Source organism: Trachurus japonicus, chromosome 13 (assembly GCF_045865225.1).
Source record: "Trachurus japonicus isolate A0001 chromosome 13, Traja_1.0".
Taxonomy (NCBI): Eukaryota; Metazoa; Chordata; class Actinopteri; order Carangiformes; family Carangidae; genus Trachurus; species Trachurus japonicus.
The window spans coordinates 9,302,257-9,323,177 of NC_140919.1; the positions used below are offsets into that span (position 1 = coordinate 9,302,257).

The following is a 20,921-nucleotide window of genomic DNA, read 5'->3' on the forward strand; positions in this document are numbered from 1 at the left end:
CCCAGGATGGAGATTACAATACAACAGGACTGTGTGAAGGAGTTCATATTGTACATTAGCCTACACCAACTGCTGATCTGCGGGCGCTAACCCTGGGCGGAGGGATACGTGAGTTGGTTCGGTCCAAATAAAAACTGTGTTTTTCCTGCACTTTGAAGGGCTGGAAAAAATTATATTATAGTGAACAATGGAACTGTGTATTTTTTTCAGGTAAAACCTCTTTTAGGCCGTGAAAATAGGCCGTTTCTTTGGGTCTGTTCACAACAATGTATGTTGTAAATCTTTGGGCAGGGCTATTATGGGCTGGCGTTGCTAACGGGAGGAGTGCAGAGAGTCTTCTACTGCAATTAAAGTACTTAGGGGCTATTTGTAGATCATACAACCCCACTTTAAAAAAAATGCTACTATCCCTTTAAATTTCTGATCACAACAAAATAAAGAATAGTACACAGCGCATAACCCAAAATAGTACAAAATCATTAAACTTAATTTTCCATACTGTAACGAGAAATTATGTTGTTCTTATAAAGTAATTTAAAGCCGACTAGAGTACAGCATAATTTAATATTTTCAGGACAATTATTCCAGATGTTAACCCCTCTAACAGAAAGACAGTGATTTTTTACAGTAGTTTGAGTCTTTGGTTTCTCAAATAATAGTGGTCTTCTCAGGTTATAACTGGAATCCTTCATTTTAAACGGATTCTGGATATCTTGAGAAAGAAGTTTATTTTTTGCTTTGTACATTGATTGTATTGTAATGTAATCAACTAAGTCCCTGAATTTCAAAATGTTCAAGCGACTAAATAGTGAGTTGGTTGGCTCACGGAAAGGTTTATTACTGATGATTCTTATAGCCTTTTCTTCTTTTTTTTGCAATAAAAAAAAAGAATTTGTATTTGTTCTGTATGTGATTAAGGCATTGTCATCACTTTAAGTTGTCATTGTTACAGTATGCTGAGTCCTGCAACACTGCCCTTTACCCAGCGTGGGATGTTTGTTTTGATCATGCAAACTGCTCTTAACCTGAAGAAGGGCCAAAGTTTTTCCCCTAAGTAAACCTCAGTGAGCTGATAAAGGCCTCAAACTTTGCTGAGGGGGTTACATCACAGGAAAAAAATAAATGTGCTTACTGCTTGAAAAATGGTTTAACTTCTCTACTAACTAACTACCGGTATTTCAATTTACAAACAACTTTGTAAAATTCAAAAATGCCCAAACACTTTGGATGCTATAGGTTTAATTCAAATATTTTTGTGTACTTTTCAAATTAACGAGAGGTGATGAGCAGAATTCTGTAAAAAAATAAATATTAACGTATGGATAAAATTTAATTTAGTAGTTATTCCAGTGAAGCCTTGATATTTGCTATTTGGTGCATAAAATGTAAATCCTATTTCAATCTTCTATTTAAGCAAGAGGTTATGTATAAAGTGGAAAGCAGCTATTACAGTAAAACCTCGAGTAATTTAGTGACTCTTCAGCTCGGGCATTACACCACCATGGGTTTTGTTTATTTTGGCTTTTTTTTTGTCTTTACTGAAAGAAAGAAAAAACCTAAGTTTGTTCCTGCTTTATTTCCTAGCACAGCATGTTTAAACAGAAGGTGCATCAGAGAGCAGAGGTCAAAAACTATTTGCTGTGTCAGATCTGGGGCCATAATTGCGACATTCAATTGCAGGGACAGAGTGAACATTATGATCAGAAGGCAGCAGTAGTTACTGGAAGGTTTGCTGGGATTACTTTAAAGGGATAGAGTCCTCCGTGGCTTCTCTGAGTTACAGGGGGTCTCGGCGTAGCAGTGCATGTCCATATAACGGTTGCAAATGGATACCAACTGTCTTCGTAACAAAAAGACACACCAAAAAACATCCAAATTCCTCCATGCTGCTCGTATGTAATGTCCGTCTTGTATTGAAGCCCCGCAATGCGAAATTGTCCCGAAAAAAATTAAATAAGTCTATTTTTCAAGCTTGTTTGTAGCGGAAGCTTCTCGAAGCTCCTCTTCCTGGTTCGTCAAATTTGGACATTTTGGGGCTTCAATACAAGACGGACATTACATACAAGCAGCATGGAGGTATTTGGATGTTTTTTGGTGTGTCTTTTTGTTACGAAGACAGTTGGTATCCATTTGCAACCGTTATATGGACATGCACTGCTACGCCGAGACCCCCAGTAGCTCAGAGAAGCCACGGAGGACTCTGAAACTTCTCCCAGCCCTTAGTCCACATGACAAGTTTTGCTGTGAGACTGGGTTGGGTGAGTAGATAATGAGTGAAATTTCAATTTTGGCTGAACTATCCCTTTAAGGCCTGGCTGCAACCACCACATGCAGGAAAACCACATTGTGAATACTCTGGCAGATGATGTGGCATGAGAATGTGTAGTCCATCAGCTGGAACAGGTTCCACAGGTGAAACCGATCGTTGAGAGTCGTTAGAGGTTGAGTTGTTTATCCTCCTGGGCAAGAGATGAATGAGTAGCGTTGTAAATGGGAGCTGGGTGGTGTCTCTGTTTAGATAGATGGATAGATAGATAATACTTTATTCATCCCTAGCAGGGAAATTCAAGTTAGTCCAGTAGCTCACACAACAATGACACATATAAAACGATTGCAGCAGGAACAAATCTTTCAGTTCTGCAGGTCAGGGAGATGAGCCTTTTACTGCGGCTGCTCCTCTGACCTGTGAGGGTTTTGTCAGGGCCGTTGCTAGGAATTCTGGGCCCCCTTAAAGGGGTAGTTCAACATTTTGGCAAATTGGCCCATTGCCATAATCGCTATAGTCATAGCAGTAGGTTCGTTACCTTTATTTGTCGGTGTAAGCTATTTTTAGAACGGAGGAGCAGAGCGTCAGGCTGCTCAGAGCTACGCTATGGAGGCTAAAGGAATTTCTTGGTTTCCCTCATCAAACTCATCAAATACACAATCCCAAAACTCCAAAATGCTTTCGTGGACAAGTTGTGACCTGCACAATCACCACGCTATGAGATAATAATGGAACGTTACGAAACGGAGCCGTTTTCAAGGTAAATACAGGGTAAATACAGAGTCTGCTTGCTGAAAAACTGTCCCTGAACGCAACGCGCATCAGTGGTTTTGCATGAATTTACCTCTAAAACAGCTCCGTCTCGTAACGTTCCATTATTATCTCATAGCGTGGTGAATGTGCAGGTCACAACTTGTCCACGACAGCCTTTTGGAGTTGTTGGGTTGTGTATTTGATGAGTTTGATGAGGGAAACCAAGAAATTCCATTAGCCTCCATAGCGTAGCCCTGAGCAGCCTGCCACTCCGCTCCTCCGTTCTAAAAACAGCTTACACCGACAATTAAAGGTAACAAACCTACTGCTATGACTATAGCGATTATGGCAATGGGCCAATTTGCCAAAATGTTGAACTATCCCTTTAAAGAATACTAAAGTGGGCCCCTCCCCCTAACTTTTCCTTTTTTTTTCTTAGACTACGTATGTATTATCGTTTTTTATTTAGCCTTCTTTGTTTTGATGCTAATGCAGCATTACACTGCAAAAACTCAAGTATCTTAGCAAGAATATTTGTCTTATTTCTAGTCAAAATGTAATTTCTAGTCAAAACAAATCCCATTATACTTAAAATAAGACACATCATATTAAAAGTAGCTTGTTTTTAGACACTTTTTACTTCTTTCAAGCAGATTTTCACTTGGAATAAGTAGAAAAAATCTGATAGTGGAGCAAGTTTTTCTTCCTTATTACAACCCCAAAAACTTACTTTCACTGGCAGATGTTTCTATTTATTGTGAATTTAAGTGAAAATTATCTAAAAACAAGTTAATTTTTAGGTAATGAGTCTTATTTTAAGTGGAAAGAGATGAGTTTTGACTAGAAATTAGACATTTTGACAAGAAATAAGACAAATATTCTTGGAAAGATGTTCAGTTTTTAAATCAGTCATACAAAGATTAGACTACTGGGTTTTTTATGGGCCCCACTGGGCGCTGGGCCCCTAGAATTATCATCACCTTTCTCCCCTATACAACGGCCCTGGGTTTTGTGTAGAGGGTGTTGGGGGTCACCCAGGATGGTCTTCAACTTACACCCCATCCTCCACTTAACCATCACAGCACTACATTTTTTGATGAGCCTGTCTAGTCTGTTCCTGTCCCTGACCTTGATGTTGTTACCCCAGCAGACAATAGCAAAGAATGTAACACTTGCAATGACAGACTGATAAAACATACGCAGCATTACATTACAGATGTCAAAGGACCTGAGTCTTCTTAAAAAGAAGAGCCTGCTTTGTGTCTTTTTGTACACATCATTTGTGTGTACGGACCAGTCCAGCCTGTCATCAAGGTGTACTCCAAGGTACTTGTATGACTGAACCTTCTCAATGTCCACCCCGTCCACAGTCACAGGCCGTAAGGATCTCTTGGACCTGCCAAAGTCAATAATCATTTCTTTGGTCTTTGATGTATTAAGCAACAAGTTGTTCTTGTTGCACCAGTCTGTGAACGTCCCCACCAGGTCCCTGTATTCATCTTCCTGTCCCTTCTTCACACATGCCACTATGGCCGTGTCGTCAGAGTACTTCTTAGGGATGGTCTGAGACACCACCTAGCTCCCATTTACAACTAGTCCAACAAGTCCGGACTAGTGAGACTTGTTGCATACGAACCAAGGGGGGAGTTGTGGGTTCAAAAAGCTGCAGTTCCCGTCCGGCCTCTTCCTCTGGGGGCTCCAGAAGGGAGCAACTCCAAAGACTGCAAATTAGCTGAAGCTAGACGTCTTGTATGCATCGCATTTTTCATTCTTTGTGGCAATGTTGTATGTATCGTCCCTGCAAAATAAACATTAAAATAAAATAAATAAATTGAGCCCCATGTTAAAATAGCCGACTTTACAGCTTTAAAAAAAAACATATTTACAGCCTGGTAGGCTACATTTTATTTTTTTGGTCTCTACCGATAGTTTACACCTCCGTGAACCACAACCGTTTTAGTATTGTTTAGGCTTCAGTACAGGTACAGTTTACCGGCTGTTAATTGGTTGCTCCGAGTTCAGTGGGCCTAACCGCCGCACCTCTCCAAATATGTATATAAGTAGACATCACCTAAAATCCAAGATGGCGCAGTTCAAACCATAGATATAGAAACGTTTCTATATCTATGGTTCAAACCCCCGTAGTAGCGGCACAAAACAGACTCCCCCAAACCAATGGGTGACGTCACGGGTGCTACGTCCATTATTTTTACAGTCTATATATGGTACGAACTGATGAAGCCCCTTGGATAAGAGGCGAAACATCTTCCCAGACAAGGGAATGCTGCTCATATGTAATGTCCGTCTTGTATTGAAGCCCCGAAATGCAAAATTGTCCCAAAAAAAATTAAATAAGTCGTCAAATTTGACGAACCAGGAAGAGGAGCTTCCGCTGCAAACACGCTTGAAATATAGACTTATTTAATTCTTTTCGGGACAATTTCGCATTTCGGGGCTTTAATACAAGACGGACATTACATACGAGCAGCATGGAGGTATTTGGATGTTTTTTGATGTGTCTTTTTGCCACGAAGACAGTTGGTATCCATTTGCAACCGTTATATGGACATGCACTGCTACGCCGAGACCCCCTGTAACTCAGAGAAGCCACGGAGGACTCTGAAACTTCTCCCAGCCCTTAGTCCACATGAGGGGGAGGAGATAATGAGTGAAATTTCAATTTCGGGTGAACTATCCCTTTAATAGCTGATTCTTGTATCGGAAAATGCACTAACCGTGGACACCATCAGTCAGTCATTTAGTCATTTATCACCTTTTGATTGTTTTTTGATTAATATTGTTTTTAATTGTTTGATGTTGTTCTGTTTAAAGCACCTTGAGATGCACTTTTTGTATGAAAGACGCTATATAAATACAATTATTATTTAGTAATAATTTAATATAAAATGATAATGCTTGAATGAGACTGCAAAAACCAGAGCAGGACATGATGAGCATTGCTTCGTTCTGTCCCTCCTCATAATGGATTTGGTTTTTTTTTGTTTGTTAGTTTTTTTTAGGAAAATTAAGAAATGAAATGAAATAAACATGATTATACAGTACTGGAATGCACCTTTAAGATGAGATGAGATGACATAAGCCTTTATTGTATCCTACGGTGGAGAAATTTGGCTTGGGCATTCAAGAAATACAAATACATTGCCGCCACACACAATAAAAAAAAACATAAAGGCAAAGAAGAGATACAAAAAATACATAAAATGGGATGTTCCCTGTATCCCTCACAGCTACAGGCATAATATTGCCCATTCAAATAAAAAAAAGTACTATGTTACACACTAGAAGCGCCTCCCCCGTTAATGACAGTCAACAGTGAAAATCAATATAAGAAAAAAAAAAACATCCACCCACACACACGTCTAGCCGACTTCCTGCCCTGGTTTCACCTCTTACTGTTAAGTGGATACATAATAAAGGGACCATAGAAACTTTAAATCTGTTTTCTCTATTCTAAGCTACTGTAAGATTAAATCACTGAACAGTTTTCTTTAGCAAATATATGTAATCTCTGAAATAGTGAGTGACTTACATTTTCTTATGGTAACATTAAATATTTAATGGGTAAAATATAGTGCATGCGCATCCACTGTGTGTGTCCAGGTGCAAAACAAAAAGCAAAATAATGTGATGGAAGATGTGTGAAGGAAAAAATGTATGACACTGGTGGTGGTGAATGCTCCCAAAAGATTTAATAAAGGTCAACGTTTCGATCTTCTTCGGGACTGAAGAAACAGGAAGTGACGTTCTTATTTTGTTAGAGGTTTTCCTTAATTCCTCCCTGTGTTTGTCTTGATCTTCCGGTCTGTTTTTATGGTCCAGTTTGTTGAATCCACATTTGTATATTTTGTATGATATTTATTTGGGCTTATAATTGTTTGACCAATTAGTTGGACTGGTCTGAGCCTCGGGGCCTCCATATGGTTGGAGTTCACCTACATCTGGTTCAGGTGTGGCCAGGCCAGCCAATCAGACTCATGGTGTGACATTTTAAAAGTACATCCCCATTTCCTGTTTCTTCAGTCCTGAAGAAGGTCTGTTGTAGATTGAAACATTGACCTTTGTTAAATCTTTTGTGCATACATGTTTTCCTCTAATTATTTTTCTTATTGTTTTTCCTTTAATTATTTAAAGGGATAGTTCACCCTAGAATGATATTTCGCTCATTATCTACTCACCCTCATGTTGACTAAGGGCTGGAAGAAGTTTCAGAGTCCACCGTCCCTTCTCTGAGTTACAGGGGGTCTCGGCGTAGCAGTGCATGTCCATATAACGGTTGCAAAGGGACACCAGAGCTCTTCGTAAAAAAACACACACAAAAAAACATCCAAATACCTCCATGATTTGCGCCGGCGTCAGTGCGGTTACTGCAAATCACGCGAGATTTGGACGGACCATCAAGAGGAGCTTCGAGAAGCTTCCGCTACAAACAAGCTTAAAATATAGACTTATTTAATTTTTTTCGGGACAATTACGCAATTTGGGGCTTCAGCACAAGACGGACATTACATACGAGCATCATGGAGGTATTTGGATGTTTTTTTGTGTGTGTTTTTTTACGAAGAGCTCTGGTGTCCCTTTGCAACCGTTATATGGACATGCACTGCTACTCCAAGACCCCCTGTAACTCAGAGAAGGGACGGAGGACTCTGAAACTTCTTCCAGCCCTTAGTCAACATGAGGGTGAGTAGATAATGAGCGAAATATCATTCTAGGGTGAACTATCCCTTTAAAGTTAACCAACACATGAATGCACTAAGACTTGTCAGTTTATTGGAAACACACGGAGTAATCCTACTTCCTTTAATAAAGGACTATGACTCACTAAATAATAAGAATAAAAAACTTAATTTAGTGGTTGATAAACTGTTTCACTCCTTCAACACAAAAGTCAGGCCAAAGAAAACCAGCTGTCCTCTGGCCTGACTAGGAGGGATCTGAGCTGCAAAGAATAATCATAATAAATAATAGTTTATCTACAATATATGAAATAGAACTTTAAATAATTAATGATAATTGTCATTATCATTATTTGAGGTACAATTTTCCAAAAAAAATAGTAGGCCACAAATGTTGTATAGCCTGTTGTTGTAAGTTGTCTGAGTGTCTATATAGGGATGAAATCAGACATAAGACTGAACATCTGTAGCGGTGAAACAGTCTAATATAGTTGTAGTAGGGTATCTTTTCATTTCTTTTCTTTTTTTTCTGCATTACAACACATAACCATACACAACATTATTTTACTCATGGAAGTATTATGTTTCCAGTAAACTGACAAGTCTTACAGTAGTGCATTCATTCATACAAGTGTTGCTGTGTAGTTCCCCCTCCTCTCCACTAGAGGCCGCTGTCAGAGCGCTGTTTGCTGTGAACGGAGCGGTGAATCCTAAAAACAAAACCAAACCTTATTATTCTTGAACATACGAGTCATTTCTGTGCCATTACTGTAAGTTGAAGTGAAAACACACATCAACACATTTATACAGACTTATACACACAATTTTTCACTTTAGTATCACATTATTACCACGATCATATATAATCATCACTGTTTCGAATGATGAGCTGGAAACAAGTAGCATTATTATTAAATAAAAATAAAATAAGATAAAATGTAAGAAGTTATCCTTCCTCCCTGCAGCTGTCAGACTCCACAACAAGAGCTGCTCTCAGTAGTAAACATTATTCAACATATTATATTTCTTCTTATTTATTATTTTGTCTTAATCAAAATCTTAATAATATTCTATTGATGATCTGACAATAGTCACAGAATCATCATTAGTTATTATTAACTAGATAGATAGATAGATAGATAGATAGATAGATAGATAGATAGATAGATAGATAGATAGATAGATAGATAGATAGATAGATAGATAGATAGATAGATAGATAGATAGATAGATAGATAGATAGAAGAATAAATGATCAAGCTTAATGTAGTTGATTTATCCATGAGCGACATGCATAGACTGTAAAAAGAATGGACGTAGCATCCGTGACGTCACCCATTGGTTTTGGGGAGTCGTTTTTGTGACTCAAATATGGCGGCCTGGACAGCGCCATGTTGGATTGGCCGGCCGAGAACCCGCCCACTGGCCTCGAAGCAGCTGTCCACGGAGCTGCTCGGACCTGTCACTCAACGTTTCCGCGCCCTAATTGGCCAGAGTTTTAAGCTAATAACAGTAAAACGGTTGAGTTAAAAAAAAATTCACCCCCCTCAGAGTGTGTGCGGGGGTAGAAACTATCGATTGAGACGAAAAAACGTTCTGACACCAGGCTTTTAACATGTTTACTGAGGATGTAAAGTCGGCGATTTTAACATGGGGGTCTATGGGGAATGCTCCCTTCTGACACCAGCCCCCAGAGGAAGAAGAGGGGATTGCAGGTTGTTGAGCGCGGAAGTGAGCTTCACTTCTCAGACCGACAACTGCCCCCTTGGCGACATGTAGCAGCTTCAAATTAAACACCTCAGTCAGTTGTGGAAGATGATCTGACTTTCTTCAATATGGATTTGGTTTAATGATCTGAGGGAATAAGTGAAACTCTCTTTGACAAACCTCTGCTTTTTCAAACTACCTCTGGATGTTTCTTTAAATTAGAATCCTTTTCTATTCTCAGGTTTCTGACTGAGATGATTTTGTGTTTTTCACCACAGCGGAGGAGCACAGTGGTTGATCTCATTAATCCATGTGGCACCAACAGCCTCTCTCTATGTTATCATGTGTACATTGAAATTATATGGATGGAAATGGAAGATGGAAACTCATATCACACATGAAATTATTGGCCATTATCATGATGTAGTTCCCACCACAATACATCAATCAATACCTCAAAGTATCTACACTCTAAAAACAAAGAACCAGCAGCTGCTCCCACACAGACACTGATGACTGAGCAGGCTTACTTAGAGTTATATTAAACTTTTGTTGCATTATGGGAAGTTTTTTTCTTCTTCTGCCTGTTGCTCACACATCATTGATAATCAATAGTCTGTCCACTCCGCTCAGAGATTTTCCGTCTCTTTTAAGAGGCACAGTCAAAAGTTAATTCAACCTGTTTAGCGTCGCACTGCTGTTTCAATTGATTCAGTCTGGAGGGAGATTGATCTTTATGTGTGCAAGACAATTTAGAGCTCATTGTGTCATCTATCACTTTAAAGTTTTTATTTTTTTATTTTTTTTGGAGCATCCAAATAAAAAATAAATCATCTTTTCCCTTGTATGTTTTTTTTTTACAGTGCACATTGTCCCACTGTTTAATCCAAATGATTTCTCGTGGTTATTTTCCTAGAAGCTTTTCATCACGGCCTCTCATCGCCGTCTGTTTCTCAGGGCGTGGCTGTTTAGATTTCTTCCCGGAGGAGAGTGACGAAGACAGGAAATGAAAATGTAATCTAACCATATCCATTAGTCCTAATGCACTAATGACAAAACACACAACACACTTGTTTCCCATTTCCACGGCTGAGAAAAACATGCAGTTGCACAGGCAAAAGATACAGTATGACGATACAGCTGTTGAATATGTTGTGATGCCTGATATGGCTCAGGTTTCGGATGCACAAGAATAAGTGATTTGTTGGATACGGCAGAAGGAATCTATTACTCATCATCTACCAAACGTTAACATGACGAAACTTCTATGAAGAGCAGTTACAGGGAATATTTGCATGTTTTTATTTGTTCAAAATGCACCCTAAAGGGATTTACTAATGGACAAATATGCTGCTTAATGCAAATGTAATTTATTATACATTAACCATTGTTTAACTTAAAACTATGAGTCAGGCCAAACGAGCCAATAACAGAACATGTGTTAATCAAGCGTCACAAAGAAATAGTGCCATTAAAAAGGAATTCACAGTAACACATTATTGCATTAACCTTGGTGGCGTCTTCTCCGTGCTTCTGTTCATTTAGCTCACAACTGATTTATATGTGTGTGTGTGTTCTTCTTATGTATTTGTATTTTATATATTGAATAGATACAACATATCACAAATGTGCAGGAGAAACCAAAAACTTGTAAAGTTTTAGATGGTTTTTGGTTAGATTCTGTTAGAGAATTATCAAATATTTTTGGCATCTCTGTGAATAACAACCCTTTAGTTTTATTACTACAGAGGACAGAGGATGTTGTTACGATGCCATGTAAAGCCCTTTGAGACAAACTGTTTGTAAAAACGGGCTATACAAATAAAATTGCCTTGCCTTGCCTTGCCTTACTTGGAAAACTACCAGAAAACATCAAGAAGAATGATATATATTTGTTTTTAATAATAAGAGTAGCACTAATTAAACAAATTACAATAAACGGGTTAAAAGATGACAATTTAAATAATTCTAAATGGAAGGATCTGGTTAATGAGATATACGTAATGGAGAAAATAATGTCTGTTTGTTCATTAAAAGAAAAAGATAATAATAATTAAAAAAAAAAGGAAATAGCTTGAATAAATGTTTGCCAAATGTCATTGGAAGTCATTCTAAAAAAAAAAAAAAAAAAAAAAAAGGAACTAATTTACGTTATGTTATGTTATGTTATGTTACCAACTGTAAAACTGCCACTGAACATGTAAAGTCATGTTATTTCATGTCATGTTATGTCTTGTTATGTCATGTTGTTATGCCATGTAATGCTATGCTGTATGTTATGCTATGCTATGCTATGCTATGCTGTATGTTATGCTATGCTATGCTATGCTATGCTATGTTATGTTGTCGTATGTTATGTTATACTCTGCTATGTCATGCAATGCTATACTGTACTATGCTGTGCCATGCTATATGTCATGTTGTTATGTTACCAACTGTAAAACTGCTGCTGAACATGCACACACAGGGGCGTATAGCACCAAATTCTGGGCCCCGTACACTCGTAATGTCAGTGGGCCCCTATCTCTATCTATCTCTATCCATGCCAGTGCATGAAGCGCAGAGTTATTTTTGAGGTAAATTTATACAAAGCCGCCAAAGCGTGTTTCCGTCGGGTGCAGTTTTTCCGCAAGCAATCTCATTTCGGCACTATACTGGCTTTGCATTTACCTCGAAAACAACTCGTAATGTTCCGTTATTATCTCATATCATATCTCCGCCGATCTAAAAATAGTTTGCACCGACAATTAAAGGTAACAAATCTATTCCTAAAACTATAGGGATTATGGCATTGGGGCAATTTGCCAAAATGTTTAACTATCCCTTTAGCAGTTGCTTCCCCTAATTCTGCCTTCTTTCTTTTTCTTTCCGCTCTTTCTTTTTCTGATATCCCAATTTATGTTTTTTGGGCGGCATGATGAAAGCCTCATTCAATCTGAGCTCAGTTGTCGCCGGCCGCTGTCTATGGGCGGACTAAACCATTTTACGCCTCCAAGAGGGGGGTCCCCCAGAATGTCTAATATGTTGGGAGGACTTTGACACAGCTTTCATTCTCTTGTGATGTTATCAATATATTTGAAATAAATTATTGCACCAATTAATTGGGGGGTCCAATTCATTCGAAATAAAAACATCACACAAAAAAATAATAATTTCAGGATTTTCATGGGCCCTCTCCCTAGTCAAGTCCCCTTTTCCCCCCTCTACCACACCCATGTACACACACACGTCTGCCATCAGTCCAAAGTATAGATAGAATTACACAGTGATGATCATATCAGACATATTGGAGCTGTCTTGTCTTGTCAATTCGTTGTCATGTATTGAATGTATGTCATGGGGTATACTGTATATTGTTTTGTATTTGTCTATGTGGTCTATAGTGTCTGTATTTATTAGTTTGTGTTGTTTTATGTCTATGTCTATATTGTCCAGTGTGAATGTGTATTCTTTTATTGTCTCCATGTGTATGTTTTGGACCCCAGGAAGAATAGCAGATGCTATGCAGGTGCTAATGGGGATCTCAATAAACATGAACATAAATAAAACACACCGTATTGATCGGTCTGGGAGGATATCATAAAATATAGGAACATCTGTCTGGTCTTTAATATCCTGCATGGTTTAGGTCCTCCACCATTGAACTCATTCATAAACCAACACAATAACACTGGTCAAAGCGCCACTTAACAGTCCCATTCAGGAAAAGTACATTTGGCCAGCTATCATTTTCTGTTAAAGCATTACAAAATTGGAACTCACTTCCCACCCATATTAAAGAAATACATACTGTACTTTTACATCCAAACTAAAAACATGGCTCGCTCATAATTACACCTGTACCCAATAAGATATTGTGCTATTTGCACCATGATCATGCTGCCTGTCTGTGTTCTGTCTACGTGATGTCTGCATGCACCCCTGTCTGTCTGCATCCCAGAATGTGTAGTACAGTATGTGCTGATGTAGCTATTGTGTGTGATTACTGGTAAATTGCATGTGCTGCTCTTGTATGTTTCTATGTGCTGTCTCTGCATGATTGTACTGATGCCTACCTGTTCTATCCTTTCCCTAGTGATTCTTTTTAGGGTGCCCATTGTCATCTGGCCGGGGACTAGCTACAGCAGGATATTAGCCATGCTGGCTAAAGCTGCCCTTTTTACTGTTATTTGATGCAGCTGATTAATTGGGACTGTCCACGTACAATAAAACAATAAAGTAAAGTAAAGTAAAGGTCTGTAATTAAAGCAGAAGTAAGCGATCCGGTCGTTTTGGCTAATGCTGCGTTCCAGGCAGGCTTTTGAAACCGTAAATTACAGCTTCAAGTCACGACTTACGACTTTGTAGCGTTCCAGGCAACCCACTCGTGTTTTTCCGACCTGTTTTACCTGTGAAAGTCACTATAACGGCCACTCGTGACTTCCGACCCGTGAACTCGTACCAGATCGAACTGGTACGACTTCACAGGTCGGAAAAACATGAGTTACGTGTTGCCTTGAACGCACCATAACTTCTTGTCAGCCGATGGAGTTAGCAGCCCCCGCCCTCGTCATGGATCTATTGGTCCTCGTCCCTACGTCATTCACTGCACACACAGCCCTTCATGCCGTTCTCTCTCCTCATTGGATAAAACTTGTAGGATACGAGAAAAGTTTTCTCCTCAGCTCAGAGCAGAGCAGAGTGACTGAGAGACCCGTGTTTCAGACCAAACACTCTTTAGAAGTGATTGCTGTCGGAAGATAGAACTATTTAAGACTTATATTAACACAAAAATATTGCTTACTTCTGCTTTAACTAACAGCTAAAACTGCATCATGTCTTTAATACTTTAATAGTTTGAAAGTTTCACAAGAAGCAGTTCTTTCACAACAACAACACTGATTCAACTGTTGCAGAAGATGTTGAACAATGACTGATTTTGCATCTTAAACTGCACAAAAGTAAAAAACAAACAAACAAAAAAAAAACATGTGTGTAATAAACACTGTTGTGTCTCCATCAGCAGCATCACCCATCACAGACTGTGCCGAGCTGTTACTGTTTTTATGTTTTGGGACTCCGGATGGAAATTAGCATTGCTGCTATAACCCGGCACATTTACATGTTTTTATATGTACATTGATGTGCACTGTCCCACCCAAATAAACAAATAAAGTAAAGTAAAGTAAAGTAAAGACAGCAGCAGCAGCACTTTAAGGCTTCACTCTCCTCCATCAAATCCAGCCTTAATTCCCACCCAACTTGCTGCCCAGCTCCAGTCCTGCTGCCTCCCTCATTATGCCCTGCCCAGCCCAACACACCCAGTCTGAGACTCCTGTCCTCGGCCGCTACAAGTCGCACAACAGACCAGAACAGAAAGGACCAAAGCAGACCAACGGTGAGACACTCTTTCTTTCTTTCTTTCTTTCTTTCTTTCTTTCTTTCTTTCTTTCTTTCTTTCTTTCTTTCTTTGTGTGTTCAGTTGAAAACAGCACAAGGGACCTGTTGTGTACAGTAGCAGCTTATTTCCTGTTTGGTTGGAACGTTATAAAGTGAAATACGAGTCAGATGTTTGTTGTTGTTTGGAGCAGTCGTATTGATTAAAAATGCATGTGAATTGTTACAGATTAGATGGATTCACCTCATGTAGCCGCCTCTCAACAAACAGCCTGTTGATTAAGACATGAATGTTTTGGTTTTGTTTTGTTTTGTTTTGTCTATGACTGAGAAGATTTGCAACATGTGGATCAAGTGTAACATGTGGTTTGCTCACCAACGCCCTGTGTTTTGTTTTCTGTCAAATGTCCCAGTCGGATCAGGACCATGTACATCCTCCTCTTCCTCTTCCTCTTCGTGGGTGAGTGTGTCTCAGATACTAGAAAAAGGGGGGATTTTATCTTATTTTTAAAATAAATATCACAATTGATGTATTTGTGTCCCGGTATACATAACGTAGTATGAGGGGGGCGGTGGTCAGTGGTTGAGTTTCTAGCTCCAGAGGAAGATGCTAACAGCGTTTTAGTGGTTTCTGTTGCTTCTGTAACGAGCTCATCAATCAGCAGAGCCGGCCTTAATCAGATTTGAGAGATTGGATTATATCTCTGATGGCCCGTGGCCCTCGTTCACTCTCAGGCTTTACACTATTGAGTTGTTCTTTTTGTTTTTCTTGCTGTCTTTTGTTGCTTTGTGACCGATTGAAGAGACATTTTGTACAGGATTGGTCTCTATACATCTAAACTGTACAAAGCAAAGACGGTTTTGTAGGAAAACCTAACAGCTTGATTACGTTCAGATTGTGATGGACTGTATCTTCAGACTGAATGAACAGTGGCGAAGGTGGTTTGAGGTTCAGGCAGCGAAACCACTTCAACCTGTGGGTGAAGTCTTGGTAAACTTTTGCTGAACCACTGTGTTTCCTCTTGTGAGTTTAAACATGACCAGGAACCAGTTTGATGTGGTCTGGTCACTGCAGGCGCAGGTTGTGCAAACATGACTGAAGGTTTTCTCTGCAGAGACCTGTAACTAGTAACAAAGCACTGACTTTTCACTTTAAGTCTATACCACATATAAGCTGCATTTTATCTGATGCCTCTCTTGCACTGACCTTTTGCCATTTTTGTGAATGTATTATTATTAAAGGGATACGCCAACATTTTTTTTTTTTTTTTAACGTGTCTTGCCTCACTCCTGAGTCCATGACCAGCAGATAGACACCATCCTTTCGACTGTGCGTGCAGTAACAAGGGAGATAGAGCCGTATCGCCCGTAATTAGCTTAGCTCAAACACTGGAAGTGTATGGGTAGTGTTAGCCTGCCTCCACCTAAAGTCATCAGAGAAACTCTTCAGCAACTCTAAACGGAAACCGGTGGGCCGATCTTCGTCTCAGAGCTGACAAAACTCTCCGGTAAGGCATCTTGAGCGGTCAAATGCCGCTAACAGGACGAGATCGGTCAAAACGGAGGGTTCAAGCAAAGACGCTTTATTTTGGTTCAAGCTAGCTACATCGAGGGTAGGTTAGCTTCCTATTTTAAAGTAAAAGCACAAATTCTATCGTCATGGTTTTCTGTTTGTAAAGGGCAACGGGTGTTTTATTTTGTGAAAGTACCGTAACCGTTAGTGCGTTGGTCACAACGGCTAGCTTGAGTAGTGCCGAATTCGTCCGAACAAAATTGTAAACAGCTGGTATTTGGACAAATTAACGACACACTGCTTATCTAAACGGCTACTTTCTCGCCTAAAAATTTTATGTTATGTTATGTTATGTTAAACTTTATTACAGAGTCAGTCTATACAGGACACACAATACAAAAACAGACAACACAAATACAAGATGATGAAAACTAAAAGTTCATATTTAATAACATAATATAAATCTATACATCCACTTTGGTTGTAAAACACCATTTTTTTTGTTGGACACACAGTGTGTCTGGAATCCATTGAGTTTCTTTGGTAGCACTGCAGTGGTCTTTAGTTTTCAACAAACAGCCACCACAGTATTTCTGGTTCATACCAACACCTTGTCTTCTGATTGCAGGGTCAAACGCCAAGAAACAGGGAGACTTTGGCATCTTCTCGGCCTGCTTCACCAAGAACGACAGTCTCAGGTTCAAACCTCCAGAGTCTCCTCACTCATTCACCTCACACTTGTCACTTAAGTAGCTATTTCCTGTTGGTATCTAAAGTGTATTCTTTTTAAATTAAACAATAAATAACTTGAACTTTTTCATCCACTGAAGGTTGGACTGCTACTATGCCCCCTGTCTAGGCTCTCCGTCCTTCGAATGCACGTTCATGGCGAACGGGGTCGAGTTTTACAGGGCGTCCGGCGACATGTGTAAGCTGGTTCTCCCAGACCAGTATCAGAACAGGAACATGAGCTACGACTGCAACCTGGTCAGGCTGAAGAGGAGCGAAGACAAGAAGCTCACCATCAACCCCATCCAAGGCAGAAGAAAGAGTCAGTACAACGCAACACAACGCTGTGGCCGCCATGGCAGAAGCTGCTTCCCCACAACTTAAAGGGATACGCCAACATTTTTTTCGTGTCTTGCCTCACTCCCGAGTCCATGACCAGCAGATAGACACCATCCTTTCGACTGTGCGTGCAGTAACAAGGGAGATAGAGCCGTATCGCCCGTAATTAGCTTAGCTCAAACACTGGAAGTGTATAGGTAGTGTTAGCCTGCCTCCACCTAAAGTCATCAGAGAAACTCTTCAGCAACTCTAAATGGAAACCGGCGGGCCGATCTTCGTCTCAGAGCTGACAAAACTCTCCGGTAAGGCATCTTGAGCGGTCAAATGCCGCTAACGGGACGAGATCGGTCAAAACGGAGGGTTCAAGCTAAGACGGTTTATTTTGGTTCAAGCTAGCTACATCGAGGGTAGGTTAGCTTCCTATTTCAAAGTAAAAGCACAAATTCTATCCTCATGGTTTTCTGTATGTAAAGGGCAACGGGTGTTTTATTTTGTGAAAGTAACCGGAAGTGCGTTGGTCACAACGGCTAGCTTGAGTAGCGCCGAATTCGTCAGAACAAAAAAAAACAGCTGGTATTTAGACAAATTAACGACACACTGCTGATCTAAACGGCTACTTTCTCGCCTTAAAATGTTTGTCGATAAAGTGATATATTTACAGAGTTTAGAGCTAAAATGAAACCAGCTTCTGACTGCCGATTTCGGCTCAGGTAGGAGACAGGCTAACACTACCCATACACTACCAGCGTTTGAGCTAAGCTAATTACGGTGATACGGCTCTATCTCCCTTGTTACTGCACGCACAGTCGAAAGGATGGTGTCTATCTGCTGGTCATGGACTCGGGAGTGAGGCAAGACACGAAAAAAAATGTTGGTGTATCCCTTTACGCCAGTGATTGATTATTTGTAATTAACACACATCAAAGCTTTGTGTGTTCAACCCATGTAAGAAAATATAGGCTACAGTAGGTCGGTTTATTGAAAGAAGGTCAGCAGTCATTCCTTTATGGAGAGTTTTAAAGCTCCATATTTAACACTGCGTTTTATCTTGAAGTGTTGATCCATAAGAAAATATACTTGTGGTTTTAAGAACCAAAAAAACATCTCAGTGTAGTTTTACATCATGTTTTTATACATAATAGTCTGGTCAGCTCCACACAGTGTTGTCCATATGTGGCTGAAGGAGAAAGAAAGAAAATAATAATCAAAGAGTTATTTGAATTGTCTTGCTCTGTGCTGTATAATGGAAGTTGAGCCAACACACGACGTGCTGCTAACTGTTCTTTTATTAACCTCTTCAGGAACATCAGTCAATCACAGAGGCAAAACTGGTGAGTAAACGCACACAACCCATGGGCCAAATCAACATGGAAACATATATTCCATAAACATATATTCTTGAGTCTAAGAATATTACAATGTGTTGGAAAACAAAATATAAAGCAATAAAAACTATATTTCTAAATATATAGTATAGTATCATACATACAGTACAGTCTAGTTCTGAGTAGTGACATCACAGAGAAGTACAGTAGATACAGTTATATCTGTGTGTGATAATAACAGTGGTTAAAGGGAAAGTTCAACATTTTAGCAAATTGGCCCATTGCCATAATCCCTATAGCCATAGCAGTAGGTTCGTTACCTTTAATTGTCGGTGCAAGATATTTTTAGAACGGCGGAGCAGAGCCGTGAGCTGCTCAGAGCTACACTATGGAGGCTCATGGGATTTCTTGGTTTCCCTCATCAAACTCATCAAATACACAATCCAACAACTCCACAACGCTCTGGTGGACAAGTTGTGACCTGCACATTCACCACGCTATGAGATAATAACACAACGTTACCAGACAGAGTTGTTTTAGCGGGAAATTCATGCAAAACCGCTGATGCGCATTGCCTTCACGGACAGTTTTTCATCAAGCAGTCTCTGTATTTCCCTCTAAAACAACTCTGTCTCGTTGTGGAGTTGTTGGATTGTGTATTTGATGAGTTTGATGAGGGAAACCAAGAAATCCCATGAGCCTCCGTAGCGTAGCTCTGAGCAGCTCACGGCTCTGCTCCGCCGTTCTAAAAATAGCTTGCACCGACAATTAAAGGTAACGAACCTACTGCTATGACTATAGGGATTATGGCAATGGGCCAATTTGCCAAAATGTTAAACTATCCTTTTAAGGTGGTTTAATCAGAAACTCTGCTCCTGTTAAAGCAGAAGTAAGCGATCCGGTGATTTTGGCTAACTTCCTGTCAGCCGATGGAGTTACAGTAGCAGCCCCCGTCCTCGTCCCTACGTCACCACATTCACGTGCATCCCTTGGCTGCACACACAGAGAGGACCGCCCCTTTATGCCGTTCTCTCTCCTCATTGGATAAAGGTTGTAGGATACAAGGAAAGTTTTCTCCTCGGCTTACAGCAGAGCAGAGTGACTGACAGACCCGTGTTTCAGACCAAACACTCTATCTAAGTGATTGCCGTCGGAAGATATAACTATTTAAGACTTATATTAACACAAATATTCCGCTTACTTCTGCTTTAAAACATAAAACATGAGAGTTTATTTCCATTGCCATTTCTTTACAAATTTTTCTTTACAAAAAATCAATTTCCTTCCTTCCTTCCTTTCAAATTAAAAGACTTCAGGTCATGTTTGTGAGCTCTGTAGCTGCCTGAACTGAAACAGGTGTCGAACTGACTTTAAATGAAAACCAAACAAACAAAGGATGAGTTGTTTCACTGAATTTCATTGAGCAGTAATTTGGTCTCTCCCCCTCCCTCTCCCTCTCCCTCAGAGCGAATCAAAGCCTGTCCCGGCACCACCGGTTTACACCTGCACCAGGCTCCGTCCTTGCTGTGGCCCGTGGTGACTCTGTCTCTGTGGAGGGTCCTGGTCACCGACAGCCACGCCACATGATCCCATCCGGACCAGCTCTGGAGATTTTCACCAACGAAGATGTGTGTGTGATGTGATGTACATCTCTATTAGGCTTACACAGTTAAAAAAAAATATATTTACAGATATCTGCCCATGAAAAGAAGGTTAAAAAAGATGGGGTATCCATCTTGTGAAGAGGAAGAAGAGTCAGATCTTCATGTATTTTGGTACAGCAAAGAAGTTGCACAGTTTTGGAATCAAGTAGGAAAATGGATTTTGGTTCACAGTTAAAACTTTTATTGTTGCCCGCTAACTATAGCCTAATTTTTGGTGACTTTGGTGAACTTTTTTTTTTTTTTTTACTTGTCTTGCCTCACTCCTGAGTCCATGACCAGCAGATAGACACCGTCCTTTCGACTGTGCGTGCAGTAACAAGGAAGATAGAGCTGTATCGGCTGTAATTAGCTTAGCTCAAACCCTGGAAGTGTATGGGTAGTGTTAGCCTGCCTCCACCTAAAGTCATCAGAGAAACTCTTCAGCAACTCTAAACGGAAACCGGCGGGCCGATCTTCGTCTCAGAGCTGACAAAACTCTCCGCTAAGGCATCTTGAGCGGTCAAATGCCGCTAACGGGACGAGATCGGTCAAAACGGAGGGTTCAAGCAAAGA

At 40.0% G+C, this 20,921-nt stretch overlaps 1 protein-coding gene across 1 annotated transcript; it reads left to right on the forward strand.

Moving 5' to 3' along the window:
- The first annotated feature begins 4,370 nt into the window (after window positions 1-4,370).
- Window positions 4,371-20,292, forward strand: LOC146975416 (uncharacterized). The gene is made up of 6 exons (XM_085796632.1): window positions 4,371-4,398; window positions 14,676-14,800; window positions 15,205-15,259; window positions 16,941-17,010; window positions 17,143-17,363; window positions 20,171-20,292. The coding sequence occupies exons 1-6, from the start codon at window positions 4,371-4,373 to the stop codon at window positions 20,290-20,292; spliced, it is 621 nt and encodes a 206-aa protein (XP_085652758.1).
- The last annotated feature ends 629 nt before the right edge of the window (window positions 20,293-20,921 follow it).